The following is a 20,733-nucleotide window of genomic DNA, read 5'->3' as shown; positions in this document are numbered from 1 at the left end:
CCAATAGGGAAGCAAGATAGGTGGGACTAGGAGTCCAGGAGAACTCTGGGTAGGAGAAACACAGAGAGTCAAGATGTAATGCCATGGGGTAGGAAGCCCGGAAACTTCTCCGGTAAGAGACATACTTAGATTAACAATTATGGGGTAATTACTTAAGTCAGAGCTAGCCAGTAAGAAACAAACAAGGCCAATAGCTTCATAATTAAAAAAAAAAAACATAAAAACTCCATATACCTTTAAAAAGTTATTTAAAAAATAATAAAAGCTTCATTTATAAATTTGTTCCTTTTTTTTAAGGTATTATGACCAAGGATATAGCTCAGTGGTAGAGCATTTGCCTAACATGCAAAAGGCCCTGGGTTCAATCCCCAGCATGGTGGGGTAGGAGTGGTGATTACCTCAGCTCACCCGCTCACCTTGATTGTCATGATGAGCTCTTCCTGAAGCTGTTCCATCTCCTCAGGTAAGAGCTGAAAGCAAACAGAAGACCCAACTGAAATTCCCAAGTTCTCCCAGGCCTAGGAAGGGGATGGTAACTCTGGCACACACCTACCTTCAGGGCTAGGATGGAGGTGATGCTCACCGCCATTGTTTGCATCTTGGGGTTCTCACGCCTGCACACCCACCTCATAGCAAGCTTGGCAGCATTAAACCTGAAAAGCCGTTATTTTCTTCAGTGGTGTAGCCTCTGGTGAGTTGTCCGTGCCCCTCCCCATATAAACCCTCACCCATTTTCCTGTAAGTAGCCCTAATTACGCTAACTGGTTCACACAAATGAAGACATGAAAAGTAGAATAAAGAGTGGCTAACTGGAAAGAGGAAGAGGCTCGGAGTAGAAGGGAACAAGACAGCATCTGGGGATGAATAAGATCAACACATCATATACAGGTATAGAAATACCATAATGAAATTCAGTATCAGGTATAACATATGCTAAGGAAAAATTTAAACATAAAAGTAAAAATGTCAACTTTCAAAGCCTTAGCAATGGAAATAAGAACATTTCAGAGAGAGCCCAGGAGAAGTACATTCCAGAATGTGAGTGACCAAGTGCTGCTGGCCTGAACTCAATCATATGTTTTATCTGTACTTGCCTGTCAAAGGGAACGTCCGTAAGAATCCTGGAACTGGTTAAGGAGAGAAGACAATTCTTCTGTAACTTTTAGGGAAGAAAGGATGAATACTCATCAGCAAATGTGATGCTCTGGTCTGTGAGCAGTTAAGATATGTGACTGGTATGACCAATGACTACTTATGTAGTCCTCACCATGATATATATATTTTTTTCCCCGAGACAGGTTTCTCTGTATAGCCCTGGCTGTCCTGGAACTCGCTCTATAGACCAGGCTGACCCCAAACTCAGAGATCCACCTGCCTCTGCCTCCTGAGCGCTGGGATTAAGGCGTGCGCTGCCACCACCACCATCACCACCACCCAACCTCTCTCCACGATTTTAATTTACTCCTACAACTAAAGACTGAATTGTACTCTTAAAGACCAACTCCCATTTTTTAAAATATATTATTTATTTATTTTTATTTCATATGCACTGGTGTTTTGCTTACAAGTATGTTGTTGTGAGGGTGTCAGATTTCTTGGAACTGGAGTTACAGACAAACGTGATGACATGTGGGTGCTGGGAATTGAATCACTCTAGATCAGTGAGCCATCTCTCCAGCCCCAGCCCCCCCCCTTTTATAAAGTTACATTAATTTTGTGTAACCCAGACAGGTTTAGGGACTTAAACTCATGCCTGCAGAGCAAGAGTCTTTACCACTGAGCTATCTCCCCAGCCCCTCAACTTTTGTTTATTCATTTATCTTGAGGTGCTGGGGACTAAACTTACAACCTTATGCATGCTAGTAAGTGCTCTACCACTGAGCTATACCCCCAGCCCAAGAACTTTCAATTTTGATGGTTTTATTTTCTGGTGCTGGAGCTAGAAACCAGGGTGTGGGCCTTACATACACTAGCAATCTCTTTCACTGAGCTATGTCCCCAGTCCTTGAAGAAAAGCCTTTGCTTTTAGTAACCTATCTTTGACTAGTGAGGTAAAAAGTATTTTCTCCTAAACATTTCATGGCCTTAACTTTTATATTTAGATCTATGATTTTACTCACCTAATTAAAAAATATTTTATTACCTTTATGTAGAAATTGATTGTGTGTGTGTGTGTGTTTTGCTTTCTGATCTCTGTGCAAGACTTAAACTTTCCAGCTTAGAACAGCTCTACAGTAATGTTATTCTTTACCCTAGGACTGGATATGTAGTTCTTGCCATTTGCTCGTGTTGTTTTACTGGCTTTAGATCTTAAAGGTGTATGTTCATGCTTTTCCTTCTAGCACATACTTGATTTTTGCCATCTTTGTACATAGTTTTGTATCAAGTCTAAATCCTTTCTTTACACTAAAAGGGAAATTGTAGGGAGAGAGCTTACTATTACCTGTGGCACTGACCAGGCCCGTTTGGGTGTGGCCACAGGTGCATACAGGGCTTGTCGGATGTAGGCAGGTGGGCACTCTCTCTGGGTTTGGATCTCGGAGGGCAGCTGAGATTGGATGCTCGGAGCGCTGACCCTGGGTTATCATTTTCTCATGTAAGTGATTTCTCCCCAATAAAATTAACCTACATCGCCCCCATCCTGTGTATGGTAATCTTATTCCAACACCTAGTCTAATAATGTTAGAGGATGTTTCTTAGTAAATGTTTTTTTTATTTTTATGTTTTTGGTTTTTGAGACAGGGTTTCTCTGGGTTGCCATGGCTGTCCTAGAACTCTATCATAGACCAGGCTGGCCTAAAACTCAGAGATCTGCCTGCGTCTGAGTACTGGAATTAAAGGTGTATGCCACCACTCTCAGCTTTCTGAGTAAATGGTTTTAGCTTCATTGCTTATTCATATTTCCTACTTTTTTCTATAACAACATTAAGTCCTATTTTATTTATAAAAAATTAAAAACTACAATTCAGTAATACATATTTTCCTTATATATATTCTAAGGTTAAATATCAGTCAATAATTTAAATCAAATTACCTGTTGGTAGTAGGGGAAATTTTTCATTGCTTTGAAGAGTAGACAGATGACCTCTGATAACAGACGAACAGGCATTCCCTTGGCCAGGTTCTCCCGTGTTAGGTTGAGGACACAGGCACTGGCTGTGAACTGCACTGGCAGATCCAGTGGATGACTCCGCATTCCTATAGCCACAAGCTGAAGATAAATTGTTTTTAGAGGGACAAGACACCATTAAAAATTATGGTACTGTCCTGGCAGTGGTGGCACATGCCTTTAATCCCAGTCTTAGGAGGCAGAGGCAAATGGATCTCTGTGAGTTCAAGACAAGTCTGGTCTACAAGAGCTAGTTCCAGGACAGCCTCCAAAGCCACAGAGAAACCCTGTCTCAAAAATAAAAAGGAAGGAAGGAAGGAAGAAAAAGAATGAAGAAAATCAGATACTAGAGTTTTAAGACTAAAAAAAGAAGTAAACCCATAGAAAATATCTAGAGCAAAGTGAATTTGATTCCTACAAATAGATTCATAACTTCTATTTATTTTTAAAAAGATAATACAATGCTACTATTATCTTCCTGTAGTGTTCAGTAAACAGTTTTTGGTTTCCGGAGACAAGGTCTCACTCTGTAGACTAGGGCTGGCCTGGAATTCTCATTGATCTGTCTTCAGCCTCTCTAGAATGCTGGAATTGAAGGTGTAAACCACCATGCCTGCTAGTAAACAACCTTCAATAGACCAAGCAAGAAATGATGAAATGTTTCTGCGGTACCTTCAGAGTGGCAGGCAGGACGACACGCAGAGAAAGTGTCTCTGTGAAGAGTCTGTAGAGAGCTTCCTTCACAAAGCACGACCTGTTCCTGTACTGGCTCAGTGCTTCAGAGATCTGACTCATGTTGGCTCCTCCAGCAACCTGAAAAACACGGGGTCACAGGCTTCACCTCCTCACACAAGTGTTTGGGCTCTGCTAGCTTCAAAGCAACAGGATCTTGTGTTCCTCAACCTCTGTTTTACGCATCTATCCAATAAGCAAAACGTGCAGCCCGGTATCGAAACAAAGCAGGTTGGTGGTAGTGTCAGAATCACGTACTTCTCCCTGAACTATAGTCGGGCTATATCTGGAATCCCAACACTCAGGAGGCAGAGGCAAGAGAATTCTCAAATTCAGCCAGCCCCCTGTCTGAAACAAGGACAGAACACACACACACACACACACACAGGTTTGGATATTTGCCTTGGTGTGGACTACTTGCCTAGTAAGTGTGAAGTCCATGGTATACATAGTTACTGGTGCAGACAACAAACAAGCCACACAGGAATGTGCAAAGTTCCAACACTCAACCATCATGATGGAGGCCTATCAGAATGCTAAGAACTCACACAGGAAAAGGAACTCACTCGTCCTTGGTGCTAACCCCACTTCTCATATGCCATAACTGCTATCTCAATTGAATAGGCCTATTTCAGTTGGCCTAAAGGTATCAGAGGTCTCCTGATTTCAATCATACCTTCTACTATACCCTCTCCTATAGCCACTCTCCAAAACATAATAATTTTTTAAAAAACCACTAGACATGATCAACTTCAAATTCCTGGATAGTAAAGAACAAGTAAAAAACAAAAAACAAACAAACACAGAGGAACAAAGAAAAGGATCTTGCAGGGTCTTATGGCATACCCCAAAATGGCTTCAAACTCTCAATCCACCTGCCTCTGCCTTACCAGCCCTGAGATCACAGGGGTGTGTCCACCTAGGGAAGGGCTTTTGAAAAAAAGAACTGCCAAAAATTTGAAAAGATTCAAACCAATTCCATAGCAATCAGAAGGAGTGAGAAAAATGCAAAACTACGTTTCAGCCGAGAACAATTCTCCCAATAAGCCAGAAATACAAGACTTGGAGCCTCAGCATGCACTTTGGTATATGAAAGACAAAAACATGAACAACGACGAGGCGAGGAAGGGAGTAAGGTTTAAAACACTGAGGCAAAGAAAGGTTTGTTAAACTCATCTGCTCCCCCAGTTCCATCCCTGGAACTCATATAAAGGTAGAAGAGAGTTGACTCCACACTTATCCTTTGATCTCCACTTATGTGTTCCCCTTCCTCAAACGCACGTCATGCACATGTTCACTCACACACACACACACACACACACACACACACACACACACACAGCAGTAATAATAGTGATAATGGGGCTGGGGCAATGGCTGAGAGAGTAAAGTCACTTGCTGCCAAGCCTGGTGACCTGAGTTTGCTGGCAGAGAACTGACACCTGAAAGCTGTCCTCTGATACATGAACTGACACACATACCCTCTTGCAACTACATTTGTGGACAAGTAAGTGCTAAGGACATTTTTTAAAGTCAGGCATGGTGGTACAAACATTTAATCCTAGCCCCTGGGGGGACAGAGGCAAGTGGATCTCTGTGAGGACAGTGTGGTCTACATAGCTGTCTCAAAATAAAACATTTTAAAATAATGGTAGCAAAATAAATAAATAAGAGGGCTGAGAGGTAATTCAGTAGTTTAGAGTACTTGTTCTTGCAGAAGTACTGGGTTTGATTCCTAGCTCCCATGTGGTGGCTCACATCAATCTGTAACCTTAGTTCCAAGGAATCTGACACCTGATTTCATCCAGCCCCAGGCATACAAGTGGTACACATACACCCACAAAACAAAACATTCATTCACATAAAAAGCTTCAAAGAAAAATTAAAATAAAAAAATGTAAGCCGGGCAGTGGTGATGCATGCCTCTACAGCATTTGGGAGACAGAAGCAGGAGAATCTCTTGAGTTTGAAGCCAACGTGACCTACAGAGTGGGTTCCAGGATAGCCAAGGCTACACAGAGAAACCCTGTCTCAAACCTCTTGCCCCCCCAAAATAAATGACAATATAAGCCAAATATATCAGTCATATTGAGGAATACATAGGCACTTATTCACTAAAGGATTTGTAGAGGCCACATACATGTATACCTGTGAATATACATGTGGAGGCCAGAGGTTGTACCGAGTGTCTCCCTCTATCATCCACCTCATTTTTGGAAACAAGAGGATTTCTAAATAGTCCATAAATATTTTTTTTTAAACCCAGGCTGAAAAGATGGCCCAGGTTAAAAATTCATACCACTTTTACACAAAACCAGAGTTCAATTCCCAGCATGCACAGCAAGCAGTACCTGCCTGTGCCTCCAGCTATAGGGAATCCAACAACCTCTTCCAGATCCCACAGACACCTACAGTCACATGGGAATTCCCCATACACATATGAATGAATTAAAAAGTAAAAATAAATTTAAAAACTATGAAATATGCAAGAATAGTATCTAAAACAGTGATTTTCGAAACAGAAATAGAGTATGTTCATCTAATACCAGAAAAAGTACGCTCACTCTGGCTGTTCACAGTTCAGTGGTTAAGAGCCCCTGCTGCTCTTGCAGGGGACCCCGGCCGTGCCTGTATGGTGGTCCACACCTGCCCGTAACTCCAGTTCCAGAGCATATGATGCCTTCTTCTGGCCTCCATGCCCACTGCAAAAATGTGGTGTGTATGCATACACTAGGTGTACATACACACACACACACACAGATTCAGGTGTCTTAGCACACACCTTTAATCCCAACAATAACTAAGTAGAGGCAGACATAAATCTGTAAATTGGATTGGAGACTATAGTGAGGCCCTATCTCAAAAGAAAGCATCAGCAAATAAAGATTTTTTTTCAGTATTTTTTTCATCTATCTGTTTCTGCTTCATGCTAGTATTAAAGGGCATTTGCCACTATACCCGTTATTAAAAAAAAACAAAACAAAAGCAAAAAACCCTCTGATTTTATTCATTTAAATATATGCTTTTTAAAAAAGGTAGCATAACAATACTCTTACTTATTCAAGCAATGGTTTAAGCATTTTTTCTATCAATAGAATCAAACCTAGGGCTTTGTATATGCTAGAATGACACTAAGACATATCCCCACTCCTTCAGAACTTTTTTTTGGGGGGGGAGTTGCACTTGTAACACTAGCATTTGGGGACCTGTGCAGTTAGACTGCTGCCCCCCTTTTTTTGTGTGTGTGTGTGTGTGTGTGTGTGTGTGTGTGTGTGTGTGTGTAGGGTTCAAGACAGGGTTTCTCTGTGTAACAGCCCTGGCTGTCCTAGAACTCTCTCTGTAGACCAGGCTGGTATCAAATTCACAGAGATCTGGATGTCCCTGCCTCCAAGTGCTGAGATTAAAGGCATTAGCTACCACCACCCAGCTTCTCTTTCTTTTTTTAAAATGCGTTTTGTTTTGTTGAGACAGGGTTTCTCTGTGTAGCCCTAGCTATCCTGGAACTCTATACTAGATTGGCCTTGAACTCACAAGGGATCTACCTGCCTTTGCCTCCCTAAATGTGCTTTAAAAAATTATTTTTCAGGGGTCTGGAGAGATGGCTCAATAATTAAGAGCACTAGCTCAGCCTGATAGTAGTGACGTACACCTTTAATTCCAGCACTCAAGGACAAAAAGGCAGGCAGATCTCTAGAGTTTGTGGCCAACTTGCCTGGTCTACAGAATTCCAGGACAAAACACACACACACAAACTAGCTGTTTCTCCAAAGCCCCTGGGTTCAATTCCCAACACCCACTAATTCTTTCTGGAATCTACAAGCACTACACACACACACACACACACACACACACACACACACCAATCAAACATAAAATAAATAGTCTTTAAGAAATTGTTCTTTACTCATTCCTTGACCAACAATGGTGCTAACCATATTGATCATCTCTACCAGCAGCTAGAGCGAGCTCTTGGGAGAGAAAACAGTACAAGTTTTGGAGTCACAGATACTTGGATCTGAGTCCTAGCTCTACCTTTTAATAGTTCCATAACTGTGGGGGCTTCCCTTTCCTCATCTGTGAAATGGGAAGATTAAACAGGAAAACTCCAGAACATGGATTTTTGCATGGGGAAAAAATGGCTATGGCTAGCATCATCAAGGTGGACATGGAGGTTGAAACTATTTCTGCGTGTTTGGGGGGTGAGGCACATGTATGCAACAATGTATGTAGGTGTGTTCACCCCAGAGAGCAGGTGTAAAGGCCACTGGCCTTCTTCACTACCTTCTCTACTGAGTCTTTTTTTTTTTTTTTTTTTCGAGACAGAGTTTCTCTGTATTGTTTTGGAGGCTGTCCTGCAACTCGCTCTGTAGACCAGGCTGGCCTCGAACTCACAGAGATCAGCCTGCTTCCCGAGTACTGGGATTAAAGGCGTGTGCCACCAGCACCCAGCTGAGACAAGTTTTTACTGAATCTGGAGCTTACCAACTGGCTACCTTGGCTGGCTGGTGTGCTCTTGAGATCAGCCTACCTCTGCCCCCAGGGCATACATTACAATCACTGCCACATCCGATCCTCCCCACTTTTAAAACAGGGATGCTGAAGGTCTGAACTCACATCCTCACACTTGCCCAGAAAACGTTTTACCCACTGAGCCATGACTTCAGTCCCTCTGGAACTGTATCTTAACATTACAGTCCCACAACTTGTTAGACCAACTATGATAGCTACAAACTGTTAAGGAAGGTGGGTGGTGGTGGCTCAGGACTTTAATCACAGCACTTGGGAGGCAGAGGCAGGTGCAGACCAGGCTGGCCTGGTCTACAGAGTGAGTTCCACGGCAGCAAGAGTCATGTTGAGAGACCCTGTCGCAAAACAAAAAATAAAACAAGGACTCTGTATAAGTAACCCATACCTAATATAGATTCTAACGTTCAGGAACATATAATGTTCTGAACAAATAAAACAAAAATGTATGTTAGAACAAACCTTCAAGCCTTGCTTTTCCATAAAGAAATTAGAATAACCAGCATCCGTGGACAAGAGTCCCACAAATTGCATCTCAGGCCGCTGCTGCAGAAAGGATTCCACGGCTTCATCAGTGATGTCAGTGCCCCCAGAAATATCCAGGGACACAAGGTTGGGCAGGATGTCCTTTTGCCTTAACAGATGAAAAGCCAGGTCTGATCTGAGCTGCCTGTGATCAGAAATATCCAGATGAAGCAGGCATGTCAGCTGTCTGAAGACTGCAAGAATCTGTGGGCTGGTCATGGTCAGGCATTTCAGGTAGTGCATCGTGAGAGATCTGAGTTGGTCTTTACAGGTGAGGAGTGCAGAGATGTTAGTGACCAGAGTATTGGAGATATCCAAGTTTTCCAGCTTCGGTAACTGAGAAATGCTTACTAGGTCTTCATTCCAAAAGGACACATTGGCCACGCTTAAAGTGTGAAGACCAGTGAAATGCCCCAAGGCCTGAAGTCTTGAATTTTGAGGGACACTAGTTGAGTCTAACCGGAGGCACTGAAGGTTTTTCTGGATCCAGGCATTGCTTTGGAGAGCGTGGATGATGTCTGAGGCTGGAAGCTCGGAGTCTACTGAGGCAGCATCCACTTCAACAAGCTTGTGATGGCAGAAGGCTTTTGTGAAGGCTGATGGCGACAGTTTAGCTCTTTGGATATTTATCAGCTTGAGGTTTGTTTGCTTGCCTTGGAAAATGCTTACTGTTCTGTCAGTTACCTTGCCTGCAAGAAAAACAGAGCCGCTTACAGTGACAACCAAATCTCATGCCTTTTCTGGCTGTGAATGAGGAAGACAGATACTACTAAAATTTCTCACCACACCTGGCAGTGGTGGCTCATGCCTTTAATCCCAGTACTTGGGAGGCAGAGGCAGGTGGATCTCTGTGAGTTTAAGGCCAGCCTGGTCTACAGAGCAAGTTCCAGGACTGGCTCCACAGCTACTGAGAAACCCTGTTAAGAAAAATAAAACAAACAAACAAAAGAATTCTGACCACATTTACTGCTGCCTACTCTTATTATTCTGCACCTCTTCTCCAAGCTCACCTCCTTTATTTTTGGCACTAACACTAGGTGGGGACCACTAATACTGTTAGATGGATGAAGGAACTGATAGTGTTTAACTTGCCAAAGGTCAACTCATGGAAGGTTGTAATTTGGGAGCTCAGGCTTATCTACACCAACCTTTTCACAGAAAAAAAGAACAACAACAACAGAAAATCCAACAGGGGACAAACAATAAAGCAAAATCACTTTGGGACAGGGAGGAGTGGGGGATTCAAGACAAGAGTCTCACTATGTAGCTCTGGCTGTCCTGGAACTCACTATGTAGCTCTGCCTGCCTCTGCCTCCCCAGTGCTAGGATTAAAGGTGTGAGCCACTAAGCCTGACTTTTTCTGTAATGATTACTTTAAATCAAAATACAGGATGACTTAACAAGTCACTTACTTATCCCCATTTTCTTTCTCGTCTAAAACAAATTTAGATTGCTTTATTTTATGTGTATGCCCGCATGTGTCTATGTGCATCATATGTGTGCCTGGTGCCCATGGAGGTCAGAAGAGGACATCCAATCCCCTGAAATTGATGTTACAGATAGTTATGAGCCACCATATGGGTACTAGGAGCCTCTGCAAGAGCAACTAGTGCTCTTAACTGCTGAGCCCTCCCTGAAACCCTGGAAGATTTTGTTTTCTTCATCTGCAAAACAGGCTGTACTAGACTCCATGTAGTAAAGATTTACAAAGCATTGTCTATATATGAGAATCTATGCTAAGTAATGGGTCTATCAGACACCTGTAGCCCCTAAGGAACTCAATCTAGGAGGGCTTACCAGTAGATAATTAAAATACTTGTCCTCACAGTAGTAACACATGATATAAAATTGGGACTGATGAGAGTAATGTGCTTTAGGGAAAGTTGTTCATGTGTGTTTTAGGTGGGGAAGCATTCTGTATCCCAGATACCATTCTTAGCTTTATTATCATTTTTTTAGAAAGACATAGCTGGGGACCACTGAGAAGGCTCAGTAGGTAAAGGTGCTTGCTGCTAAGCCTGATGACCTGACTTCAATCCCAAGGACCCATGTATTGAAAAAATGAGAAGACTGACATCCACACGTGTGCCTTGCCCACTTGTGTGTAGGAGCACACACAAAGACACAAATTAAATAAAAATTTCTTAAAAAGAAAAGGAAAGAAAGAAAAAGAAAAGAAAAAAGCCAGGTGGTGGTAGTACACACCTTTAATTCCAGCACTCAAGAGGCAGAGGCAGGCAGGTGGATATCTGACTTTTGAGTTTGAGACCAACCTGGTCTACAGAGTGAGTTCCAGGACAACCAAGGCTACACAGAGAAACCCTGTTTCAAAATACAAAACAGAGGAGGGGGAGGGGAAGAGGGAGGGAGGGACAGACAGACAGACAGACAGACAGAGCCAGGTGTGATGTTGAATACCTGTGATCCCAACATTTGGGAGTTGGAGGCAGGAGGGATCACAAGTTCAAGAGCATCCTTAGCTGCATATTTGATTTCAAGGTCAGCCTAGGGGAGGATGCATGAAACTGTCCAAAGCAAAAACCCAATAAATTTTGGGACAGTAAATAATTGGGATGAATTCTGTTGGGAATGAGATGGGGTCAAGAATGCCAACATGGGAACTGGAGAGATGAATGATGGCTCTGGCTACTCTTCAGAGGACTTGGGTTCAATTTCCAGCACCCATATGGCAGCTCACAACTGTCTGTAACTCTTTTTCCAAGGGACCCGATACCCACAGCAAAACACATTGGGGGCCGGGGGAGCCCACATGACACTAAGAAAGTTGTGTATTTTGGAGCATTTCAGATTTCCAGATTCAAGGTGTTCGACTGTATTCCCAAATCCAAAATGTTCCCGGCCCTCAGCACCTCAAATGAGAGATATTCAACCCCAGCAGAACTCTGTAAAATACCCTCATTTGGGTGTGGTGATGCAGGCTGTAGTCTCAACTACTCAAGAAGCTAAGGCAAGGATTGCTTGCATGCTGGAGCTCAAGAGATAAGACCTTATCTCAAAAAAGAAAAATAAAACCTGAAGTAAGGGCTAGAGAGAGGGACAGCACTGGCTGCTCTTGCAGGCCACCCACATGGCAGCTCGTAACCACCTGTAACTCCAGTCCCAGGGACCTAATGCCATTACTTGGCCTTCTAGAGCACCAGGCACACATGTGATACACATATGTACATGCAGGAAAAGCACTCGTATGTATAAAAAAAATCTGTTTTTAAAAGAAAAGAAATACAGCACTTGGGAGGCAGAGGCAGGTGGATCTCTGTGAGTTCGAGGCCAGCCTGGTCTACAAGAGCTAGTTCCAGGACAGCCTCCAAAAGCCACAGAGAAACCTTGTCTCAAAAAACCAAAAAAAAAAAAAAAAAAAAAAAAGAAAAGAAATAGGTTTTTGTGGTGGTACATGCCTTGAGACACAAGGATCCCCATGAGTTTGAGGCTAGCCTGAACTATATAGCAAGTTGTAGGCCAGCTAGGCTACATAGTAAGACTCTTTCTCAAACTAAATAATATTTCACAGGGGCCAGTGATTGGCTCAGTAGATAAAGAAGCTTGCTGCAGAGTCTGATTACCTGAGTTTGATCACTAGAACCACATGGTGGAAAAAATCAATGCCTGCAAGTTGTCCTCTGACCTCCAATCCTGCGTACACACATACACACAAAGGAATGTAAAACCAACATTTTTACTCTAAGAAAGCAAATCAAACATAGCCTGTTACTCCGTCTCTGTTTGTTTCTTGTTGCTGTTTTAACATTTTACAATTTATCTGGAGGGAAAGGGGACACACTGATGCCATGGTGTATGTGTGAAGTCAGAAGACAACTCACAGAATTTAGTTCTTTCCACCATGTAGGTCCCAGGGCTAGAACTTGGGCCATCAGACTTAAGGTCCAGTGCTATTACACTGAGCCTTCTTGCTGCTCTCTCCTTTGTTTTACTGTCCCCCACCCCCAGTCAGAATCTCCTAGAGCCCAGGGGGGCCTCAGACTCATTACAAGCTGGAGATGACTGAATTCTGATCCTCCTGCCTTCTGTTCTCATGCATTGGATTTACAGGCATGTACCATTGAGTCTGGGATCTTTTTTTGTGTCCCACAACTCACTAGACATGTTTTCCACCACTGAACTACATCTTCAGCCTCAAAGAAACTTAAGTCTCTCACCCAGTCCATAATGTAGAGAATAAGGGATGAGAATGCAACAGAATGTTGGAAGTCAGAAACAGGAAGATAAACAACAATGGCTTCATTTTCTTTACCTGTTATTAGGCTAGCAGCAAGAATAGCCTAGAAAGCTTAGATCATCCTGCAAAGATTAAGATAATCAAGTAAGAACTATAAATAAAGGTATGTTTCAAATAATAAAACACTGAGGCTCCCAAGATAATATAGGCTATTGTCATTGTTGTTGGATGCCCTCTAGAATTAGAGGGCAGCTAAGACCCTACTGCTGAAGACACCATACACATTGATTGTATGAGTCATCAGACCATCAAGCAGGAACTGAGTTGAAAGCTTCCTCCTTGCTGGCCAGACCTTATATAGTGCTGAAAGACGCTAAGCAGGGGCTGTCAGGGGAGAACTGTCAAGTCTTACTCAAATGTGGACTACACTACTGAGGTGCCAGGCAAGACCTGGCCACTAGTGCAATACTAGCAAGTTTGTAATAGGAACAACCAACTGTTCTTCAATTGCATTTGAAGTTCATGCCACAAGAGGGAACGTCTCTCTGGCACTGCAAACTTGGTCAAAAGTCTGTAGCTAACGGGGGCGTTGGTGGCGCACGCCTTTAATCCCAGCACTCGGGAGGCAGAGGCAGGCGGATCTCTGTGAGTTCGAGGCCAGCCTGGTCTACAAAGTGAGTTCCAGGACAGCATCCAAAGCCACAGAGAAACCCTGTCTCGAAAAACCAAAAAAAAAAAAAAAAAAAAAAAGAAAATGATAAAGCAGATCACATGAGGTCCTCTTCTAGCCTCTGCATATGTATACACACACACACCCCAAAAGAAATAATAAATAGAAATAAAAAGCTGAGCCCTAAGTGGGTGTTCTCTATTACCCATTCCAAGGCTCATAGAAATTGCAGAAGAGACAGAGGAAAAGAACGCTAAAAGCCGGAGGAAGGTGTGCAGTGTCACTGAACACTTTCTTCCTTCATAACACAGGCACTGCAATCTTGTTTTCTCAGTGGCTGTATCAGTAAGAAGACCTACAGAAGACTGAGCTAGTCAACATTCTGTCAGATGGGGAGGGGATCACAAGAGCCCATTCTCCAGGAGGATATAAATGTAACTAATGGTGGCTGTGCATGCAGGGGTGGGCGCTGTCTTCAACAGTACAGACACTGGTAAGGTGGGCCTGTGCTCCTGTAACTAACCCCTCACCAATGCTTATGTAAGCCCTACTTGAACTCAGTGAGACACACACACAAGAAGTAAAGCACTGTTAAGACTACACTATAGAGAATGTTTAGTACCTTGCGAAGCCATCCTCTCAAGGAACTGATCAGCTATTTCACAAGGTAAACACCAATGCTCTGGAAGGCACAATGTTCCATCAGATCTTTTAGAACACCATTGCTCTAAACTGGCAATCAAGACATCCAGGCAGATGCTGAACAAAGAGCAGGGTGATGCTTCCTCCTAAGTAAGCAGAAGAGGAAAAAGAAAAAAAATTGTTAGCATTCATTTGCACTCAACATAAAGTGGTCGTTGCAGCAAGATGTCGCAGCAGGTAAAGGTGCTCACTGCCAAGCCTGATTATCTGAGCCTGGTCCTGGAGAAGAACCAACTTCCACAAGTAGTGCTTTGGAGCGCCATATACCACATACAGCACCTACTAAATTAAACAACAAAACAACCAGCCAGGCATGATAGTACACATCTTTAGTCCTAGCACTTGGGAGTTCAAGGCCAGCCTGGTCTTCATAGTAAGTTCCAGGCCAACCAGATAATCATATTAAGAGCTGGCCTCAACAACAACAGTAACAATAATAGCAATTTAATAATAATTAATACTTCTGGAATCAAATGCAAACCGAAGCACAGCCTACCAGAACCTGTGGGATAATGCAAAAGCAGTCTTGAAAATACATAGTTTTGCCAGGCATTGGTGGCGCACGCCTTTTGTTGTTGTTGTTGTTGTTGTTGTTTTTTCCATACAGGGTTTCTTTGTATTGTTTTGGAGGCTGTCCTGGAACTCACTCTGTAGGCCAGGCTGGCCTCAAACTCAGAGATCCACCTGCCTCTGCCTCCCAAGTGCTGGGATTAAAAGTGTGCAGATGACCTTGAACTTCTAATCCTCCTACATCCACTTCCCAAGGCTGGGATGAGCCACCAGGCAGGACTACAGAGAAACCCTGTCTCAAAAAACAAAACAAAACTTACTCATGGCAATCTTTGCCTCCTAAGAAAAAAAACATTTTCTTAGCCAGGTACGATGGCAGGCATCTTTGATCCCAGTACCCCAGAGGCCTAGGGATCAGGAATTCAACTCCAGCTTCAGTTACTCTTGTACTGAAATTTCCTCTGAATTCAAACAGTCCACTCTGGAGAAGGTTTTTTTTTTTTTTCCCCCAGGAGGAAGGGGTTTCAAGACAGGGCTTTCTGTGCTATCTTTGGATCCTGTCCTGGAAGTCACTCTGTAGACCAGGCCTGCCTCTGCCTCCTGAGTGCTGGGACTAAAGGAAGGCTTGGCAATAAGCAACTACAAGTCTCTGGAAGTTCTTGCAAGTCACAGGACCCAAAGTACCTGCCACCACATAGAGGTGAGAGCAGATCCGTAGCACCCCTATAAAAGTCAGATGAAGCTTATAACCCCAGTGCTGGAGGACAAAGACAAGCAGATCCCGGGAGCTACTACTAGTCTAACAGAAACAGGAAGCTCTGGGACATAACCAGCCTACACAGCAGAAATGAGTATATTCTAAATAGAAGTTTCTGTCCCTTGCTTTGTCCAGCAGACTATTAAAAGGATATATGGCAAGAAATTGCAGTTTCCCCTAGAATCATCCTGGGGGAACAAAGGCGGAGGCCTGGGGCCAGCCATGGGGCTTGTCTTCTGTTATTACCACTGCAATGTATCATACTACCTTGCAGGACAGACTGGCACTCAAATAATGATCAATGGCCAGTGATGGGCAGAACCACGTCTTGTTTCTTCCTGTGATGTGTAATTCTGGCCCTCTACTTAAACCTAAAATTCACATTCAGGACTCTGAAATTAACTGGTAATGTGTATACAGGGCTGTCACTGGGTCTCTGTGTCACTCTTCAACAATGCAGTCATACTGAATAAATCTTTTTTCTACTTCTCACTATTAATTTATCGCCTTTTTTGTTTGCTTTTTTCCTTTTTTTTCAGACAGGGTTTCTCTGTAGCTTTGGAGCCTGTCCTGGTACTCGCTCTTGTAGACTAGACTGGTCTCTAACTCACAGAAATCCGGCTGCCTCTGCCTCCGGAGTGCTGGGATTAAAGGTGTGTGCCACCAACGCCCGGCCTAATTTATCTCTTTAATTGGCTCCAATGTGGACTCTATTTCAAAACATAAGATGAAAAGGCCAGCAAGATGGGTCAGTAGGGAAAGGCAGAGGCAGGCAGATCTCTGTGAGTTTAAGTCCAGCCTGATGTACATAGTGAGTTCTAAGACAGTCAGGGCTATATAATGAGACTCTGCCTCAAAATAAATTAGTTAATTAAAAGAAAAAACAAAAAGAGATGGATGAGGTAAGGGGATAAAGCCAGGCCTGGTGATATAAACCTATAATTATAGATGCAAATACCAGAGAAACTGAGGCAGAAGGATAATGCCTTGCAACTTGCTGTGTAAATCAAATTGGTCTTCAACCTGCATCAAGCCTCCTGTCTCTGCTGGAATTATGAATGTGCACCACCACACCTAATAAAGACTAACTTTTAAAAAAAGGTTTGTGTATGAGTGTGTGTCTGTGTGGCTACATGCATATAAATGCAGGTGTTCACGGAGGTCAGAAGCATCAGAACCCCCTGGAGCTGCAGACACTTATAAGCCACACTAGGAAGCAAACTCAAGACATTTGCACGGGGCGTTGGTGGCACACGCCTTTAATCTCAGCACTCGGGAGGCAGAGGCAGGTGGATCTCTGTGAATTCGAGGCCAGTCTGGTCTACAAAGTGAGTTCCAGGACAGCTTCCAAGACAATACCCTGTCTCAAAAAACCAAAAAAAAAAAAAAAAAGGCATTTGCAAAAGCAGTACGAATTCAGCCTCTAGGCCATTTCTCAAGCCCAGCATTTTTAACCATTTTAATATCTGTAGATTAGGTAAGCAATAACAGAACATATATGTCTTTAAAGTATTGTTATGTGTATGAGTATTTTGCCTGTATATATATATATACATACATATATATATATATATATGAGTCCCATGTGTATATGGGAAGGGTGCACAACACAACACAACACTAGCAGGAAGTGGTGGCACACGCCTTTAATCCCAGCACTGGGAAGGCAGAGGCAGGTGGATCTGTGAGTTCAAGGCCAGCCTGGTCTACAGAATGAGTTTCAGGACAGCTGGGGCTACATAGGGGGGAAAAAAATTACAGGTCCAAACCTGTAAACCCAGCACTTGGTGACAGAGACACAGGAGGACACACTCAGCAGCACTGGAAGCTGGAGGTGAGCCCTGGGACATATAAGACAAGGATAAACAAAAATAAGGGAAAATATAAAGATATAACCAACAACTAATGGAATAAAAAAAAGGTTCTCCAGAAACAGAAGGACAAAAGGTCATGTGTGTGTTGAAAAAAAATTCAATTACCAACCAGAAAAAAATTACAGATACCAAATACATTAAAAAGATAGTCAGCGGTGGTGACCCACACCTTTAGTCCCAGCACTCGGGAGGCAGAGGCAGGTGGATCTCTGTGACTTTGAGGCCAGCCCGGTCTACAGAGTGAGTTCCAGGACAGCCAGAGCCACACTGAGAAACCCTGTCTGAAAAACAAAACAAAAATATGGAGAAAATAAGTAACTTTTGAAGGGCAAGAGAATACAAAAATCAGTTTTATGTATTTGCAAATGCAACACAATTGTACATGAACCTTTAAAAACAGAGTTGAGCTATATGCTTTTAAATCCAACACTCAGGAGGCAGAGGCACGAGAATCTCTGAGTTTCAGAGAAAGAAAATTAAAAGGGCTGGTCATATTGGCAGGCGATTGTAATCCCAGTGCTCAGGAGACTGAGGCAGAACTGAGTTTGAAGCCAGTCTGCGCTGAACAGGGAGACCCCATCTCTCTCACATACACAATTTCCGAGAGCTGGGTGTACCTCAGTGGAAAACTACCAAGGGAGCCCTAGAGGTTCACCCTCACATTCAAAAACAACAACAACAAAAAACAAAAAGTACACCATCTCAGCTAGACTGGTTCCTTCCCCCTGAACTCAGCCTCCCAAACTCAGGTGTTAACAGGCAACCGCGGGAGTGTTCGTTCCCAGGTGGCACTGAGTACCCAAGGTCAGCACACTCTGCCTCAAGTTCCAGTGTAGACCCACTCAACCTCGGGCTTTCCAATTTCCGCCTTCTCCACACGGTTAATGGAGCGGGTGGGTGAGTGGGCGGCTGAAGAGAGATGCTGCAGGAACCGAGGAAAAGGGCTGAGGGAAGGGGTGGGGGCGGGGTGGTAGGGCTTGGGGGAAAGGCTGAGGAAAGGGGCTGCGGGCCTGAGGAGAGGGGCTAAAGGGGCTTGCTGAGTTGGGGTCTGAGGGGAGCAGGCTCTGGGGAGACCACTGGATTGGGGTCTGAGGGGAGCAGGCTCTGGGGAGACCACTGGGTTGGGGTCTGAGCGGAGCAGGCTCTGGGGAGACCACTGGGTTGGGGTCTGAGGGGAGGAGCTGGGTTGGGGTCTGAGGGGAGCAGGCTCTGGGGAGACCCCTTGGGTTGGGGTCTGAGGGGAGGAGCTGGGTTGGGGTCTGAGGGGGCGGCGCCGGCGCGCAGCGGGAACTCAGCATGGAAAGGCTTGAATTCCGGCGCCTTCCTCAGCGGCGCCGTAAACAGGGACCACGCGAGGGCGGGACGCGACGTCCACGGAGTCCAAGCGGGCCTGCTCGTGAACTCCAGGGAACCGTCACGATCAACTCACCGCCCGCTGGGAGGAGCCGCCCCGCCCGCAGCAGCCGGCGGGCGCGCCCCACGACAGGCGCCCGGGGACCCGGACGGCGGCCACACTCACCTGCAACACGGAGCGGCCCCGCGCGTCCTCCTGCGCGTCGGGCAGGACGAAGGTCCGCGGGCACAGCAACGGGTGCAAGAAGTGGACCATGGCGCCCCCGCCCGCGCGACCCCGACTGTCCGCGTCGCGGCACGGAGAGCGACACTCGCGGAGAGCGCAGGGAGGGTCGCCGGCGTCTGAATCCCGCTCGCCCTCCCGGCGCGCACTAGCCCGCAGCGACCCCGCCCCCGGCTGGGCGTCCAATGGTCCTCGCTCTCTAGGCACAGCCACCCAACTCCTATTCACCCACGGAGGCCGGCCGTCCTCAGATCCATGCTGGTGAGACCGTCCCCACGGGAGCTCTGAATATTTTATTTGATTTTTGTTTTTTGTTGTTTGTTTGTTTTTCGAGGCAGGGTTTCTCAGCATAGTCCCGGCTGTCCTGGAACTCGCTATATGGACAGGCTGACCTTGAACTTAGGGATCCACCGACCTGAGTGCTGAGATTAAAGGACTGTGCCACCACCACCCTTCTTGAAGTTTTGTGGGGATTTTCTTGGGGGGGGGCGGCTTAGAGACAGAACCTAGAGCCTTAAACAATGTAGGCAAGAACTCTACCGCGTCCCAGATTTTTTAATGCTTTAACAAATTTAAGTCAATTTTAAAAGGCCTTGCCGCTAGAAGAATGACACCAGCTATGTTTCGACTTCTAGATGTAAACTAACTATACAAAACATCTCTAGAGCCGGGCGTTGGTGGCACACGCCTTTAATCCCAGCACTCGGGAGGCAGAGGCAGGCGGATCTCTGTGAGTTCGAGGCCAGCCTGGTCTACAAAGTGAGTTCCAGGACAGCCTCCAAAGCCACAGAGAAACCCTGTCTCGAAAAAACCAAAAAAAATCTCTAGAGGCTGCTGACCTGCATCAGCAAGTAGAAGCACGTGCAAGCCCGGGTGGCCTGTGTTCCATTTTCGGAACCCACACAAAAGTGGAAGAGGACAACCGACTCCATACTGCGTGCAGTGTCGTGCCAGCCTGCAAACATGACAGGCACATGCAATAAAACTTCAAAAAACAGGAGTCAGAAGTTCAAGGTCATCCTCAGAAAAGTAGTTTGAAGCCAGCCTCCCTTGTAAGACCATCTTACTTAATTTAATGTACATACATTGCCGGGATCCATGCCAAGACCAGAGAGAGGGAGGAAAGGAGGGAAGAAAGAGCAGAGCGCTTAAATCCCTTGGATAGTTGGAGGCATCTGAAACTTAATTTCCTCGACTGGGTAAGCATGCTCACAAGATTGAAGTCAAGATTGCAGAAGATAAAGTTTATAAAATACTATCCAAGGCCAGGCACCTCCCAGATGCCTTCTAGATAACAGAATTCAAATGTTAAAATTAGTTTTCAAAAACAAATGACCAGGAAATAGTCGCCTCGGTCTCTCCTTCAGCTACCCTGGAACTTGCTTGGTAGCTGAAGATGACTTTGAATTGATTTCTCCTACTGCCACCTCCAGGGTGCAAGGTGAGCCCAATGCCCCACCACAATCGTTCTTTAATGGTCTTAACTAAAAATAAAACAAGAAAATTCGGTACCATCCTTGAGGTCCTCATTTTCCCTGGCAGGAAGTGAAGAACCCGGA

General features: G+C 44.6%; 1 protein-coding gene and 1 non-coding gene across 3 annotated transcripts in view; one reads left to right on the top strand and one right to left on the bottom strand.

Annotated features, from left to right (window-relative positions):
- The window catches only part of Zyg11a (zyg-11 family member A, cell cycle regulator), a 33,719-nt gene extending 14,422 nt beyond the window's left edge, over positions 1–19,297 (bottom strand). Inside the window, exons 1-8 of one of the 2 annotated variants that reach the window (XM_040757003.1) lie at positions 19,118–19,297; positions 14,378–14,543; positions 8,828–9,579; positions 3,782–3,922; positions 3,035–3,211; positions 1,095–1,159; positions 554–653; positions 417–470 (exon numbers count right to left, since the gene is read on the bottom strand). In XM_040757003.1, coding sequence (XP_040612937.1) covers positions 417–470; positions 554–653; positions 1,095–1,159; positions 3,035–3,211; positions 3,782–3,922; positions 8,828–9,579; positions 14,378–14,543; positions 19,118–19,207 — 1,545 coding nt within the window. In that variant the 5' untranslated portion in view covers positions 19,208–19,297. The remainder of the gene's footprint in view (positions 1–416; positions 471–553; positions 654–1,094; positions 1,160–3,034; positions 3,212–3,781; positions 3,923–8,827; positions 9,580–14,377; positions 14,544–19,117) is intronic. The other variant, XM_040757001.1, reaches the window with a different exon arrangement.
- Positions 306–384, top strand: Trnav-aac. The gene has a single exon. It is a non-coding gene; the product is annotated as a tRNA-Val (tRNA).
- Positions 19,298–20,733: the final 1,436 nt, after the last annotated feature.

Source organism: Mesocricetus auratus, unplaced genomic scaffold (genome assembly GCF_017639785.1).
Source record: "Mesocricetus auratus isolate SY011 unplaced genomic scaffold, BCM_Maur_2.0 Super-Scaffold_100014, whole genome shotgun sequence".
Taxonomy (NCBI): Eukaryota; Metazoa; Chordata; class Mammalia; order Rodentia; family Cricetidae; genus Mesocricetus; species Mesocricetus auratus.
This window is presented reverse-complemented; position numbering and strand designations above follow the sequence as displayed.